At 38.5% G+C, this 14552-nt stretch overlaps 1 protein-coding gene and 1 long non-coding RNA gene across 5 annotated transcripts in view; one reads left to right on the top strand and one right to left on the bottom strand.

Moving 5' to 3' along the window:
- RhoGAP19D (Rho GTPase activating protein at 19D) overlaps positions 1–14552 on the top strand; it is a 52466-nt gene that overhangs the window by 20382 nt on the left and 17532 nt on the right. For all 4 annotated transcript variants that reach the window (XM_064700073.1, XM_064700072.1, XM_064700071.1 and 1 more), the window contains exons 2-4: positions 3554–4234; positions 5936–6244; positions 6392–6906. In XM_064700073.1, the coding sequence (XP_064556143.1) occupies positions 3992–4234; positions 5936–6244; positions 6392–6906 (1067 nt within the window). In that variant the 5' untranslated portion in view covers positions 3554–3991. The remainder of the gene's footprint in view (positions 1–3553; positions 4235–5935; positions 6245–6391; positions 6907–14552) is intronic.
- Positions 9501–12435, bottom strand: LOC135440543 (uncharacterized). Its single transcript, XR_010438318.1, has 2 exons — positions 11848–12435; positions 9501–10676 (listed from the first exon to the last, which is right to left on the bottom strand). It is a non-coding gene; the product is annotated as an uncharacterized LOC135440543 (long non-coding RNA).

Genomic DNA, 14552 nt, shown 5'->3' with positions numbered 1-14552 from the left:
TCTTTGGGGCCAAGCGCTTTTGCCTTTCGGCTCATTTTCCACTCGATTTTCGATTCGTAGTGCAAAACAATCAATTTAATTGTTATCACAAGTATACGGAAGAAGAAGACACAAAAGAGAACAGAACAAATAAGAAAAAAAAAAAAACCGAGAACTTAAGAATAGTCAATAAAGCTCGCAAGCGATACGTATATTGTTGCCTCGCCTTGCCCGTGTTTTCTTTCTTTGCTTTGTTTATTTACCCATCGAATAACGGGTCGACAGACCTGGGTGATATCGAGCAAACGATCCGATCGTGCGAATATAGGCAAATCAAAGTAGCAAAGTAAACTGTGCGATTCGATCTATATATGTGAATACTTTTCGAACTAGAGTTGTTGTCATGTTATCTCTTCTAGTTTACTCTTTTCTTTTGCGAAACGATTTTCAATCGGTTTTCGAAGTTAAATGCATTTATTGGTAGACGTTAAGGAGTTAAGTCCATCCTTTGCGGTTCGATTTCCACTTGATTTTATTTGAATAGAAAAACTTCATTTGGCATGAAAGTATATCAAATACATATTTTAGTTGTTCAATTTTGACAAGTTGAACTTATTTGATTTGGCCCAAGTTCACACTTAGAAGACGTGTTGGAAAATTCCACCTGTAAGTGTGTGAAATAGGTGGAAAACAGCGGTAAAACATGTTGCGCTTAAAACTTTATATTTAAAAAAGATTTATGTAAAATGTATTTTAAGATACATTTTTATAATTGTCAATTATTTAACAATTGCGACTGCCCGAATTCGATACCGCATCAAATGCGAAACGCGTGAAATGCAAAAGCGTTTTCTAATCGAACTCGTAAATCGATAAAAATGCTAGTTATCGATTGAAATTATCAGCGATAGATTTGAAGCTTCACTACGAGCCACATATCAATTGACAGTTATGTGCAATAACTGAAACAGTAGCACGTACAGATTAGATAAATAGATTTAAATATAGTATGTAACGTGAATCGGCTGCTGACACACTTGACACACTCTTTTCATCAGTTGTTTTCATTGTTAAATCGGCTACAATTAACACTGAATTATTGTATAAACGTTGTACGCGATTTACTATAACAATGGAACAATTATAGCCCAGTGTCCGAGCGATTTGTTTTACTTATTTTTATTTTTCGTTGTTTCTCTGTTTGTAATTACACGTGTATTAATTCACGAGTTGTCATTGTTGTCGCAATTGTTGTTTAATTACTGCGCGTTACGATAAAATCAATAAAACACATACACACACACACACACACACACACACACACACACACACACACATGCGATACAATTGCTATAAAAAGGGGGCGTTGATCGGTCAAATTATCTCATCAAAAATACAAAAAACATGCAAGGAATGCATGTGTTTGTGCACTTTAAAGCTTAACAGCTCTGCCTTTGTGTCATGCACAACCTCCTCCCCCCTACCCCTTCCTCCACTATCTCCGACTCCTCTGCTAATGGCAATCCAATTCGACAGTTTGGTACACCCCCATGACAAGGCGCCAAGTCGGTGGGTCACACTGGCTTACCTTGAAAAAAGGAAAACAATAAAAAAAAATAATAATAATAATAAAACCATAAATATACTTGTGAAAGGGTATAATTACTTTGTCAAGGCAAAGAAATGACCTAGAACCGAAAGAATGTCCAAATGTTGGCAACAGATTCAAGGATATACCCAAACGCATGCCCAACTTTAAGATGCCCTACACTCTATATATAAAGTAGTTTTCTGCTCACCTTCATTCGAGCCAAAATAAATTCCAATTATAAAATATTTAATCGAATATAATTAAAACCAAATAAAACATATGCTTCTGAGCTTAAGAAAATTTGATTAATTTCAGTTGAAAAATCGTATTGCATTCGTTGCCCTCAAGATAACTGTTGAATTTTTATATAGTTCAAAGCACAAATAAAAAAAAAATGTTATGTTAATTACAATTTTTACGTCAGCTCCGACCCGAACCTTTCCGTCTGCAACGGCTTGGAGGTGCGACTGGGCGTGTTACACTTTTCAACAGCCAACACTTTAGCGGTCAATGTCCACACATTATTCGCTTTGCTTTCTTCTACTCACAATGTAAAAACGAGTATATTAGTTTTGCGCAAAGTGCGTTTGACCGCAATTGTTTTGTCACTAGAGAGACTGCAAACTTGGAATATAAGTATGTACATATATTTGCGTCAGACAAGGTGTTCAAATTGTTTGAACCACACCCATTAGGGGGCGGGCTAACCACAAAAATCGAAGTGTCCCACAGACTACTTAAGATCTCTTGAAATATTCCAGCCAAGCCAAATACCGCATTTAAGAATCGCAAACGTTTATCTCTGCAAGAGGTCATTTTTTAAACTTTTAAACTACAACCTTAAGAGACATCAAGCCTATTGGTCCAGACGACCCTTTGCAGCTGCTTTAAGCGGTATTTACAGTGTATTGCGCTGTTGATGATGCCCGCGTACGACGTGCTTAGTTGTTATTGTTTATTTTTTACGACGATTGTAATTAAAGCCGTAAAATATTGTTGGTCTTAAAGCTTTTGGGCTTTTATAGTAAAAAGCACTTAAGTAACTGTACATTGAGAGTCTAGAGTGTTACATAGTAGTTATGCCTGAGTACCATCTATTGGAAAGTACGGGCAGGCAACATGCAGAGGTTGTGCGATAATAAAACTACAAAAAAAGGCCAACTACAAAAAAAAATAAAAGGAAAACAAGAACAAATTAAAATCTGTGGCTAACTAGGGTTAATACCCTTTTGCAAGAATTTGGACTTAAGACTTACGTATGAGATAACTTAATTACGATATTTTTTATTCTCTAACCCGCCCCACACATTTTAACTTGTAAAAAAAGATTATATGAAAGTAGCTCAAACATATTCAACAGGCAGAAGGAGTCATCTTTAATCTTATAAAGTCTATACATTCTATATTCCAATCACTCAGAGATTATTATAATCCTTGATATCGCCTTTCCATATGATTTTCATGAGCTCACCTACGTCTTTTTTTTTTACTTATGTTTTTTAATATACTTCACTTATTAACTGATAATTTGAACTGGCTTTCTGCTTTCCAATCTCTGTCCTTCGGCTATTTCCGGCCAATTTAATGATCCTTTGTCTTCCTTTCACTTCAGTCGGAATACTTTATTCAAGATTGGTTCCACTTTAAATATATTTAAAAATATATATGTAGGTATATTTCTATGGGTAGGGCAAATTGTCTGGGTGTATAAGCAAAAATATATGCGTATTAGTGCAAGTCAGACCTACATACATATATACTGGTCGAACACACTTAACTGGAGACCTCTTGTTAAGGACTTGTTTCTCAAATTGTATAAAAGATCAAATAAAAATATTAACTTTTAATTTTAATAATAAAAGTAAAATTAAAAATAGTAATAAAAACAAATTTAATATAATAATAATAGGTAATAATAGTATTACCTATAATAACAGTAATAGCAATGAAAAAGTATTAATAATAGTTAATTATCACTTCTAGGTCGCAGTATTAATAGAACCAATGCGATAGGAACATTAAAAGTCTAGTGCTATGCTCCCGTGGAGCTTTACCATGGGCGTCCTGACGCCCCAAGATCGGGCCACAGAACTTTGACTTCAACCAGATCAACAGACAACAATAGCAACAACAACAACAACAACAAAAACAACAACAACAACAACCACAACAACGATAACAACAACAAGTGGACGACTTTTTTGCTCGGTGCTGAGCGCAACGTATTCCCAAACAAATGAGGGTGCAACACGTAACTAGCAAAGCAGCAGAAGCAGCCGCCAATAGCAGGTTGCCCAACTAGACATTAGCCAGCAGCAACATCTTCAGCTCCACAGCAACTCCTAGCCAGGAAGAAAAAGAGAGCCCAGCAGCAGCGGCCGCAGGCCCAAACTGGCGTTGGCGCAGAAAACCCAACCGAAAATGTTACAAAACTCGAATGCAGTAGCAGCGGTGGCAGCAGCAGCGCAGGCAGCAGCAGCGCAGGCAGCGACGCCCAGCACAGCAGTCGCTGCGGCAGCGGCAGCGAACAATGCAGCGATAGCCGCGTCATCGATACAGCCAAAGCTGGTTGTCATACGGAGGCGTCCGAATCAGGGCTTCGGCTTTACGCTGCGTCACTTTATTGCCTATCCACCGGAAGATGATGCCGCCAGCTGGCCTCAGGTAAGCGTCACAGCCTGACAGGGCGATCGCTCAAGCTCAGAGAGCGTGCAAGTTCGTATGAGAGAGCATGGGAGAGAGCGAGAGTGTAAGAGAGCCAAGAGCAATACGCATGCGCGCCAGTCCAGCAGCCAAGCAGCCGAGCATAGCCTAGTGCCTGCATCTCCAATTAGTCATCGGATTGCCTTCCCACTTTTGCTTTTTTTCATATTTTTTTTTTTTGGCGGTCTGGCAAGTCTCTGCCACAGTCACAATCGCGCAGTCGCTGCCTGCCGTTACGTGAGCGTAACGCACGCGCCGCATATTCAAATGCGCGCCGCTGCTTTCTTTTTGCCCTTGCCAGGGTAGCTGAAGTATATCTCATGCTTCAAAGAATTTGCAACGGGCGCTATAAATAAACAATAGATCATTTTAATAAACTTTTGTTTTATAGCACACACAATTAAAATTTAAATAATATATACATATATATACATACATATCCATATGAGAGATTAGTTGTGCCCGTTTATATGCATATGCGCCACAAAAGAATTTGCTGAATATAGCTAAATCTTCCAAAATAAATTCAAGAGTTATTCTCAGCTCTGATAAGATATTAATGAAAGAAATCAATTTGGCACTGATAGGTTTTCCCCAAAGTTAGTAGCAAAAATAACAAAATATTGACCGCTCAATACCGAATTTTTGATTTCTGCTAATATAAAATACAAATACCATTTTCGATGATGTAGAATATGCATTATTTACACGCTTTTAGTGTTTCATTTCCTTTTGTTGCTTAAGCGATAAACTTGACCAATGTGATTTGATTTCGTTCAACAGCCTACGATTATTCGAGTCTAGTTATATGTTCCATATCCTTATATTAGTCTAAAAGCATAAGTTTAAGTGCAAGTAAAATGTCGCTAAACAAATTCAATTTAGTTTCGAACAAATTTTTCCGTTTCATACCAAATGTAGAGCATACCAAATTCGTCGTGTTGAATTCGCCAATGTTCTGCCTGTCTCTCTTGCGCTGCCACTCTTTGACTTGATTTTTATTTTTTTTTTTTTTTGCAATTTTTGCTCACTTTACTTTTATTATATGCTCGTTGCGCTCTCCCTCTCCTGCTCTCTTTCTCTCTTTGGGGCCTTACGCTCACTGAGCCGCTCTCCTATTTGCCATTAATTATACCCTGTAATCGTTGGTAATGGCTGAGAAAAAGTATAACAGTTTTGTGGAAATATCTGAAATAGACAGAAGGAAGGATCTTCCGCCACATAAAGCATGAATATATAATGTATGGGTGAACAGACTTTCTGATCTACAAAACTAAGAGCTGGGATTTTAATTTTGAAAAGTATCTTTCCATTTTTAGGCCTTTGAGTAGATCTCGCTGATCATTAAAGTTAGGACACCAAAATAAGTTTCACGTAATGTTCAGACAGATGTAAAATATTTTACTTTTTTGCGTTCTCCGCAAAATTGAAATGCGCGTAGGGGTGAAAAATAAAAAAATAAGCCCAACTGACATATGCGTATCATGTGGATAAATTATGTAAAGAAGTAAATTAATATGCTTGTTACGGCAGCTGAACGCTTCGCACAGGGTATCTGGGTAGTCGGGCGCTCTAGACTAGAGCAGTCTTACTTGTTTTGTTGTTTATTGTTGTTGTTGCCGTTTCACGTTTTTGTGTTTTTGCTTTTTACGTTTTGTGTAGGAAGCGACAAACGTTGTCGGCGGCGGCAACGTTGGCGGCGGCAGCGGCGGTGTCGTCGGCTTGGAGCCAACGTCACCAACGTCGCTGCCGCCATACCAAGTGAAAGCGATGGAGACCATTTTCATCAAAGAGGTGCAAGCGAACGGACCGGCTCACTACGCCAATCTACAGACGGGCGACCGGGTGCTAATGGTGAACAACACGCCGATCGCTGGCATTGCCTACAGCACAATTGTGTCGATGATCAAGCAGACGCCAGCGGTGCTAACGCTGCACGTTGTGCCCAAGGAGTGCGATGTGCTGCAGATGGTGAGTGTGTCCATAAAAAAAAAAACAAAATAGAAAGAAAAAAAAAGCTTAATAAATACACTTATGTATTGTTAATATCTGATGTGATCTAAACTAGAATATCCTTTTTTAACGGTTGTCACATTATTTGATCTGGTTTCGCTGCAGCATTACACGAGCATTGCCCACACGCCGGAATCGAATCGCCTAACGATGTCCGCACAGGCGCCGCAACCGCCGCCGCCTTTGACGGCGGGCGCCCACGCCTCGCATTCGCCGGCGCTGCTGGCAAATGGGGCTGCTGCCATCAAGTCGACGTTTCCACAGCAACAGTTGATCTCATATCCCGCTGTTGTCAATAATTCGTCTTCGTCTGTGTCCTCTGTATCGCCAGCCCAGCCGCCACAGCCGCTGCATGGCGGCAGTCGGTCCGGCAGCATAACAAGCAATGCCAGCGGCAGTGGACTGCCCGGCAACAATAGCCACCACCACCAACAGTTGCAGCTACAGCAGCAGCAGCAACAGCAGCATCCGCCGCATCCGCAACGCCATCCGGCGCTCACAGGCGGCAGCAGTAGCATCGACTTCGGTGACATGGCCCATGGCCTGCGTCAGCATCAGCAGCAGCAGCATCTTTACCAGCAACATCATCATCAGCAGCTGCTGTCGAGCAGCTTCATGCGGTAAGTGTAAACTATTTCAACTCACCTGGGCCATTGACGTCATGTGTTTGTGCGTCTGTGTCTGTGTCTGTGTGTGTGTGTGCCCGTGTCCGTGTCCGTGTTCGTCTCTGTGTGTGTTGTTGCCAAAGCCAAAAAAAGTCGGGATGTGGTTGCCAGCGGGGATTGGGTGGACGAGAAGCGACAGAAACGGCTGTTAATCTTATCAGACGCCAGTCGGCAGGTTGTGACGACTCTGCTCTCTGCCCACTGGCGTTTCTCTTTCGCTAAGCGCAGCAAAAATGACAGTGTTTAGTGCAATTAGACAGGCCAGCGACCGTTGCCAAATGGCACAGTGGGGCAAATCCAACCGAATGCCCAAAATGTCTGTCTATATTAGGCCCGTATATTCTTCGCGCACCGCACCGCAAGCAGAAAGAGGCAATAGCTCTTGAAAAAGCTCCAGCAAAAGCGATCATTGTATAAAGCCACCACACAGTTGCGCACCTTAATCCACGACTTGGTCATATTATCTATAGGAATTTGCTGAAGAAAGCGAATGCAACAATTTGTTTATGCAAAAGAACTAATTTGAGTTCGGCGTATCTTGTACCTGGCTCTAATGTAACGTAAAAATTTTGTTAAATATTGAAAATTTTGGTTCAACTTTTATAGATTTACTTTTGCCAGCTGAATATGTTTTTGTTGTTTGTGGATCGGTACTATTCGAACTAAAAAATCGTAGGGCTCTAAGAAAACAGTTAAGGCTATTCATAAATTAACATAGTAGGGAAATCGAAAATAAACAAATTGACAGAAAAGCCAGCTACAGTACTCGTATATCTACAAAAAGTCAACAACAAAAAATCATTATCAAACATATTCATTCATATATTACGAAAATGACTTGACATTGCAGACAAATGAGATGATCAGAAAATTATGAATTTTGTCGGAACCTAACGAATAGAAAAAAGTATATAAAATAGATGCGGTATAATAATGATAAACCATTATTCTTTATATTAAAAAAAAATTTTCTTGCACTTATTGACTGAATAATTATTTAACGTAAGAGCTAGCTGCAACACTATGTTCAAAATTCTTGGTGACAATTCATTTAAGATGCGGAAACTTTAAAATTTCTCATGAGTGGAAAATAAGTGGAAAGTGCTCTTTTAAATTTGAAGCAAGGACATTAGTCCGCGCAAGTGCGGGTAATAAACATTAGTTATGTAATGAAAGTACGAAACGATGCTTAACGCGATTAATTTTATCATAGCTTCAGCTATTTTCTAGCTGAATTTGGCCAGTTGCATAGCTCGTCAGCCGAAAACAGTTGAATTTCTACGCAAACTTGGCTATTTTTTTGGCATCTCAAACTAAATGTATATATTTTTAGTTGTCGTCAGCCGGAAACAGTTGGAATTTTAAGCAAATGTGGCTATTTTTTGGCATCTCAATCGCAAGTAAACGTTGTCTCTTGCCAATTTGCTCATAAAGCTAATTCAGCTATTTTTAGCTAATTTTATTATTGGTTTTAGCTAATTTTTTGAAGCAGCAGTCGAAAAAGAAATTTGCAAACCAGGTATTTACGCTGTTGTGTACCACTGCCAATGCTAATAGACGTACATATGTCGGATGTTTCATAAATATTAATTCGCACTTACACACACACACACATACCCACACACACATACCCACACACACGCACATACATAAGCTCGCAAACAGCGAAACAAATTGACAGTTTACTGGCCAACAGCCTTTGGCGCCGTCGCGATTCCAATGAACTTGATCACACTGTGTGGCATTTGATTTATGGTGACATCAAGAGACTACCTACCTTTAGCTACCCTCCTTCCAATAAGTACGTGTGTGTGTGTGTGTGTATCTTATGCATATGCAAATTGTACATTATTTCACTTTCATTCAAGACACAAACAAATACAATTTGAAAGCACAAACAAAATTCAATGCCAGACAAAAAGATGCGATTCGTAATCGAATAACATGTAACTCGGGAAATGTTATAAATTTCGTATAACTATAAATTAAGTGCATGCTCTAAATAGCATTAACTAAGCTCCACATTGGCGACAACAATAATTAAAAACAATTGTAAAGTGAACTTTGTGAACAGGGTGTTTGCTCTGTCTGTCCCCCGCCCCAACTTACTCATCTTTCTCTGCGACATGGACTTTGGCTGGGGCTGAGGCTGGGGCTTCATAGCAAATGTCCAGCGCAAAGTTGTTCGCATTTGGCATAATATATGTTTTGCGCATTTTTCGCCAGACTTTTCACTGTCATTAATTTGTACGATACATATGCATACATCTATGTAGGCGCATAATGATGATGATGATGATGATGATGAGTAGTCCATGCTTGGACCAACGACAGCCTATTAAATTGTAGAACACCACATACAGCAGATAAATGTGTCCGTCGCGTCGTTCTCCGTTCTACAATGGTGATTTCATCATAATTTTAATTTTTCCCCCATTTGTATTGCCAAAGCATTTTTTGGTCATTGTTGCGTTGAATGAAATGTATTTATGAACTCATACTTATTCACCATAATCATTTTAGCAGAACGCATTGCAAATATCTACATATTGATGTTTTAATTAGCAATATAATCTGTCTTTATCTATCAATTAACTATTCGATACATGTTTTATATCTTAGTTAACACTTTCGGCTTCCATAATTCGGTTCACTTTGACATACAGTACTCGTTTATTCAACTCGATGTCAATCATCAATCCTTTTTGTAATTTTTTGTCTACGCATTGTTTTGGGGCCATATCGATACCTCATTTATATTCACAAGTCTTCTTTTAACTGGTCGATTCATATTGATATTCTATAGGAGACAGCCTCACAAAAATGTTTCTAATATACGTTTCGATTATTGAAATCTGTTTTTTGTTTCGTTACATTAGGTTTTAAGATTTGATTGGGGAGGCGACATTTAGACCTGCTAATGTATAGATATGTATATATATTTTTGTTCAGTATAAACAGTCGGGTCAATGTAGCCATGTCAGTCTGACTGTCAGAGCAAGAGACTTGATATTTTGAATGTAGGTCGTCGATAACTGGTCTCGAGACACCAAAATGGGTATATAGACTCCTTTACATCTAAATCCAGATTAATATCCAAAAAAGTATTGTTAAAGATACAGGTTGTTCTTAAGTATGTAAACACATTATGATGTTAAATTCATATCCTGAAAATTTCACAAAGATGGGACAACAAACACCCAAGTTAATCAAGAATGCATTTCCCATACATTGTCTGGGAAGAAGGGAAGAAGAAGCACAGTCGCTGCATAAACTGCGGTTGCTTTAGGAACGACGCTGGGTTCAGTTTATCCTCTAGTTGGGTACTCTCGACTATTGCTCTCTTACTTGTTTCTTACAGCGCATTTGGCGATCTTAATGGTTGCCTCGACGGGATAAAGCATCGAAATCGATTGATCGCGCCGCTTGGTTCGTGTCATATGTATACATTTTTTTATCATCATATTTTGTGTGTGGACTTTTTGACTGTGTCTTGATTTAGCAATGACGACGAATGCATTTCAACAAAAATAAACACATGCATAAAAATGCCATTGGCCATTAGCCACTGGCCGAGCTTCCTGTTTTCACTCTTTGTGTGTGTGCGGGTGTGTGTGTGTGTGTGTGTGCGCGTATGTTTATGCATAGGGCAGACAATCCTCTAGAGATATGACCCAAACGCTGGAATGCGAAATTTGTGCGCCAACGTAGACACTGCAATTGAACTGTAAAAAGTAATAAATAGTTTTTTTTAGAAAGTAGCAAAACAAAATTACTGATTCATATATCGGCCACAGTTCGTTGTAGGTCATTTGCATAACACAACAACACGAGTATGTTGAGCCGGCTGAAGTTCGTTGAAGATGCCATGGAATCTGATAACTTTTGGAATATGTTTAAGGTGCAATTGTTTGAAAATAGAGCTTTTTTTGAAGCATCCAGAATCCAACTTAGAGTTTTTTTTTAAAGTTTGTTTGACTATTGTGCCTCTTTGCTGACATATGAGCATTTAATTAATAGGTTTTACAAGTTTTTTGTTAAAGAAGTTTAAATGAAAACAAGAACTTTAAGAGATATATACACCAAAATTGATATGTAGGTTCTTGTAGAGCAGATGCAGATAGAAAATACTCACTTATTTCGTACATCTACCCATTCTTCTTAAACATTTTTGATTTTAAAGTTAAAGCCGTGTGATATGGTATATACACAATTGAAAATTCCATTTAGATCGGAATATAAACACAGAAGTTAATCACAAACGCATTTCCCATAGCGTGAAGCCAAGGGAAGAAGACGCGCAGTCGCTGCGTAAGAGCCGACCTTGGGGCGTGCGTATCTCCCAGTCGGAATTACCCCCGAAGCACTCTTGTTCTTATATAAAATATATTTTATAAGTGCTTTTGTAATATATTGATTGCCTTGAATTATGTTAAACAAACGACTGAAGTGCATTTATCGATAAGTTAAGCAAATTGCATGAATTGAAAAATTCTTACTTTTGGCTATCGATTAATATTCAGGTATAGATTTGGCAATGGCAATTGTCGTCTCTATTTGTCTATTTGTCCATTTGTTTTGCATTGCTCATTTTAGCCGTGAGCTGCATACCAAGCTCATAAATGAAGAAATGTTCGCGTCGAGAGCTCTTGAATATCATCTGAAGTTTCAGCTGAGTGGATGATTCCATGTTCACTGTATGGCACGTGTTACGGGTGCCGTGTCGAATTTGGATTATTTTTTTTTTGCTCGTTTCGTTTTTGTTTTTCTATTTATAATATTTTTACCGGTTATCGTTTCTAATTACGTGCTGGCAACTTGTTGCGAAAAACTTTCGCGTAGATAAGTTGAGGCACCACCCACTTAAATACATATGTATTTCGAATGTTTACTTACTTCTTCAATTGACTTTCTATGTATGTATGTATATGGGGCACATTTAAAAGGCAAAATACAATCTGGACCATGTCTGTCGGTCTGCCCGTTCATCGCAACGACCCGAATAAGATGTTTAACTTGGAATTTGGGTACCATCTTTTCATCGTACGTTATATCTATGGCCTTTGGTGGACGCGTCTGATTCGAAGCCAGTTTTTCCTAGCCTGGGCTATTTCACTATTCCGCCGGAAGTCATGAAAATGGCTTGGTACATGAATGCGTCACCAGACCTTAAAGAGCCAGACAATTAAAAATTCCTTCTTGAAACTATTTAGAACAGCTCAGCACATCTGCTGGTTGCTCCGTCTGTTTGCTGGGCTTTCGTCAGTTCCAAGCAATTGGTTCCAGGTCAGATTCTCGAATGTACTTGGAGGCCATTCGGAAAGAATTCCATCCAGGAAACACCTTGCCAATGGGCTGAAGGTCGTACGTTGTTTGTGCAAACTCAGAAAAAGAATCGCTAAAGCTCTTTACGTCGACAGGAGGAACTCATTCCGGCCGAATAAATTCCGTGTTCCCATCAGTCCGTAGCTTACGACGGGTCGGAATGTACTGTGACGATGTGCTGTATGTGATACATATGTGTGTGTGTATATATATGTGTATATAGGTGTGGGAGTGCACAAGCGGAGTGTAAATTATACAACAACAAAAGCAAACGTATACGAATATTTGTTAGCGCGCCATTGTTATATGATTAAGACAAATTTAATTGAACAGACACACAGTCGGACACATGCACACACAGGCGCAAAATATAAAAATAAAAATAAAAATGAAATTCAACCGCATTGAATGACAATTCAATTCATTCGCCCGCCCTGTGCAACCATGAGCTGGACGCCTCCTCGCATGTCCGCAGGGATCCCGCCCGTGTGTGTTGTGCAACTGGCCACGCCCACAGCTGAGCACTCAAAGCTGGCGAATCGCCCCACCTATTGCGACAGAGATTGAAATTGAGATTGAGATGTGTACTAGATGGCAACTGAAGATGAGCTTCAGATTGAGACTTATCCAAGTCTGAGGGCTTGAGATAATGGTCACCATGGGAATGAAGCTGAACATAATATATATATACAACTTATATATAAATTATTATATTGGCTACTTGAGCCAATGCAAGGCCTGTTATTGTATTATGTGTTGGCTCTCATGCTGATCCCAAGTCCGGAGTCATCTTCTACATAGATACAGATACACTAGTAGGCGCAGATGTACCTAAAGATAAATATGTATTGTACAAAAGATAGAATGATATAGATAAAATATATAGATATACGTGTAGTTCAAACGTTTTCTATAGTTCGGTTCACGTATCAAACGAAGGAGGCCTTCAGGTTCGGTTCTGGTTTTCTGCGAAATCTGCGAACCTTAAGCTTTGTTTCATCAAATTTCGTGTTAAATTTCAAATTTCATGTTAAATAAATATTTTAAGCATCGGCTTTAAATCGGCTCGATTCAGAATCGGTTTGGTGCCTTAATACAGGACTGGACTTAATACTGACTGACCTTTCATTTTTTGTGCATTCGAATTTGACTAACATGATTGATAGATGATTGCGACCTTGATGGTGAAAATAGAAGACAAACAACACCCGCCCACACATAATGCAGGAACAGTGGTACAACATGTTATTATCAGTGCTATATTATATCATAGAAAAGTGCCTTGTTTCTGAAGTATGTATTGGATATCCCTTTTTAATTTCGACGCACAAATTAAAGTTAGATACTTCTTCTATAAAAGTTTTTGGAAGAAATTTGAGACTTAATAAGATGAAATATTATCTTTTCATTTCATTTATCTAACAACAGGAACTTATACAAGTTTCTAGCATAAATCACAGTCTTTAAAGTATAATCCTTAAAATTCGTTTATCTTTGTATATGCCAATTGTTAATCCAATTTTCTTATAGCTAATTATTAAAGAACAGAATCTTTCTGGCATAAATCTAAATAAATATCTAATATCTAAAAAAAGATCTGCTAAAACTTTCTGGCATAAATCGGAGATTACAAGCTGCAATCCCAATTTTCGTTAATTTTTTGATATGTCATTCTTAAATTCTTTTTCTATAATGTCATCCCCAAGCACAGTCTTGCCCTTGAATTCAGCCAAATCGATTGCTTTTTGGACACTGTGCACATTCAATGTTGTGAACGGACATTCGCTGACACTGACACTGACACCCAAACAGTGGAGTTGCGTTCCCGCGAATGTCGGGGAGTGTGGCATGCGAATATCTGGTCAGCCAGATGGGTGTTATGGGGCGATATCGACGCGTGTTCGACCGAACCCCAACTATGTCATCCCCCTGCTCAAATAACCCAGCTCCTGTTGCGCACTTTGATTTAGTTCACAATCGAATCAGCTAGTTTCGTGTTGCGTATACAGCAAATCCAACTACTTGTATTGGGGAAAATATATATATATGTATATGTATATGTAAATGTTTATGTATATGTATATGTATATGTATATGTATATGTATATGTATATGTATATGTATATGTATATGTATATGTATATGTATATGTATATGTATATGTATATGTATATGTATATGTATATGTATATGTATATGTATATGTATATGTATATGTATATGTATATGTATATGTATATGTATATGTATATGTATATGTATATGTATATGTATAT

Source organism: Drosophila montana, unplaced genomic scaffold (assembly GCF_035044405.1).
Source record: "Drosophila montana isolate Dmon_TW-CO22-7 unplaced genomic scaffold, ASM3504440v1 contig_1624_1, whole genome shotgun sequence".
Lineage (NCBI taxonomy): Eukaryota > Metazoa > Arthropoda > Insecta > Diptera > Drosophilidae > Drosophila > Drosophila montana.
This window is presented reverse-complemented; position numbering and strand designations above follow the sequence as displayed.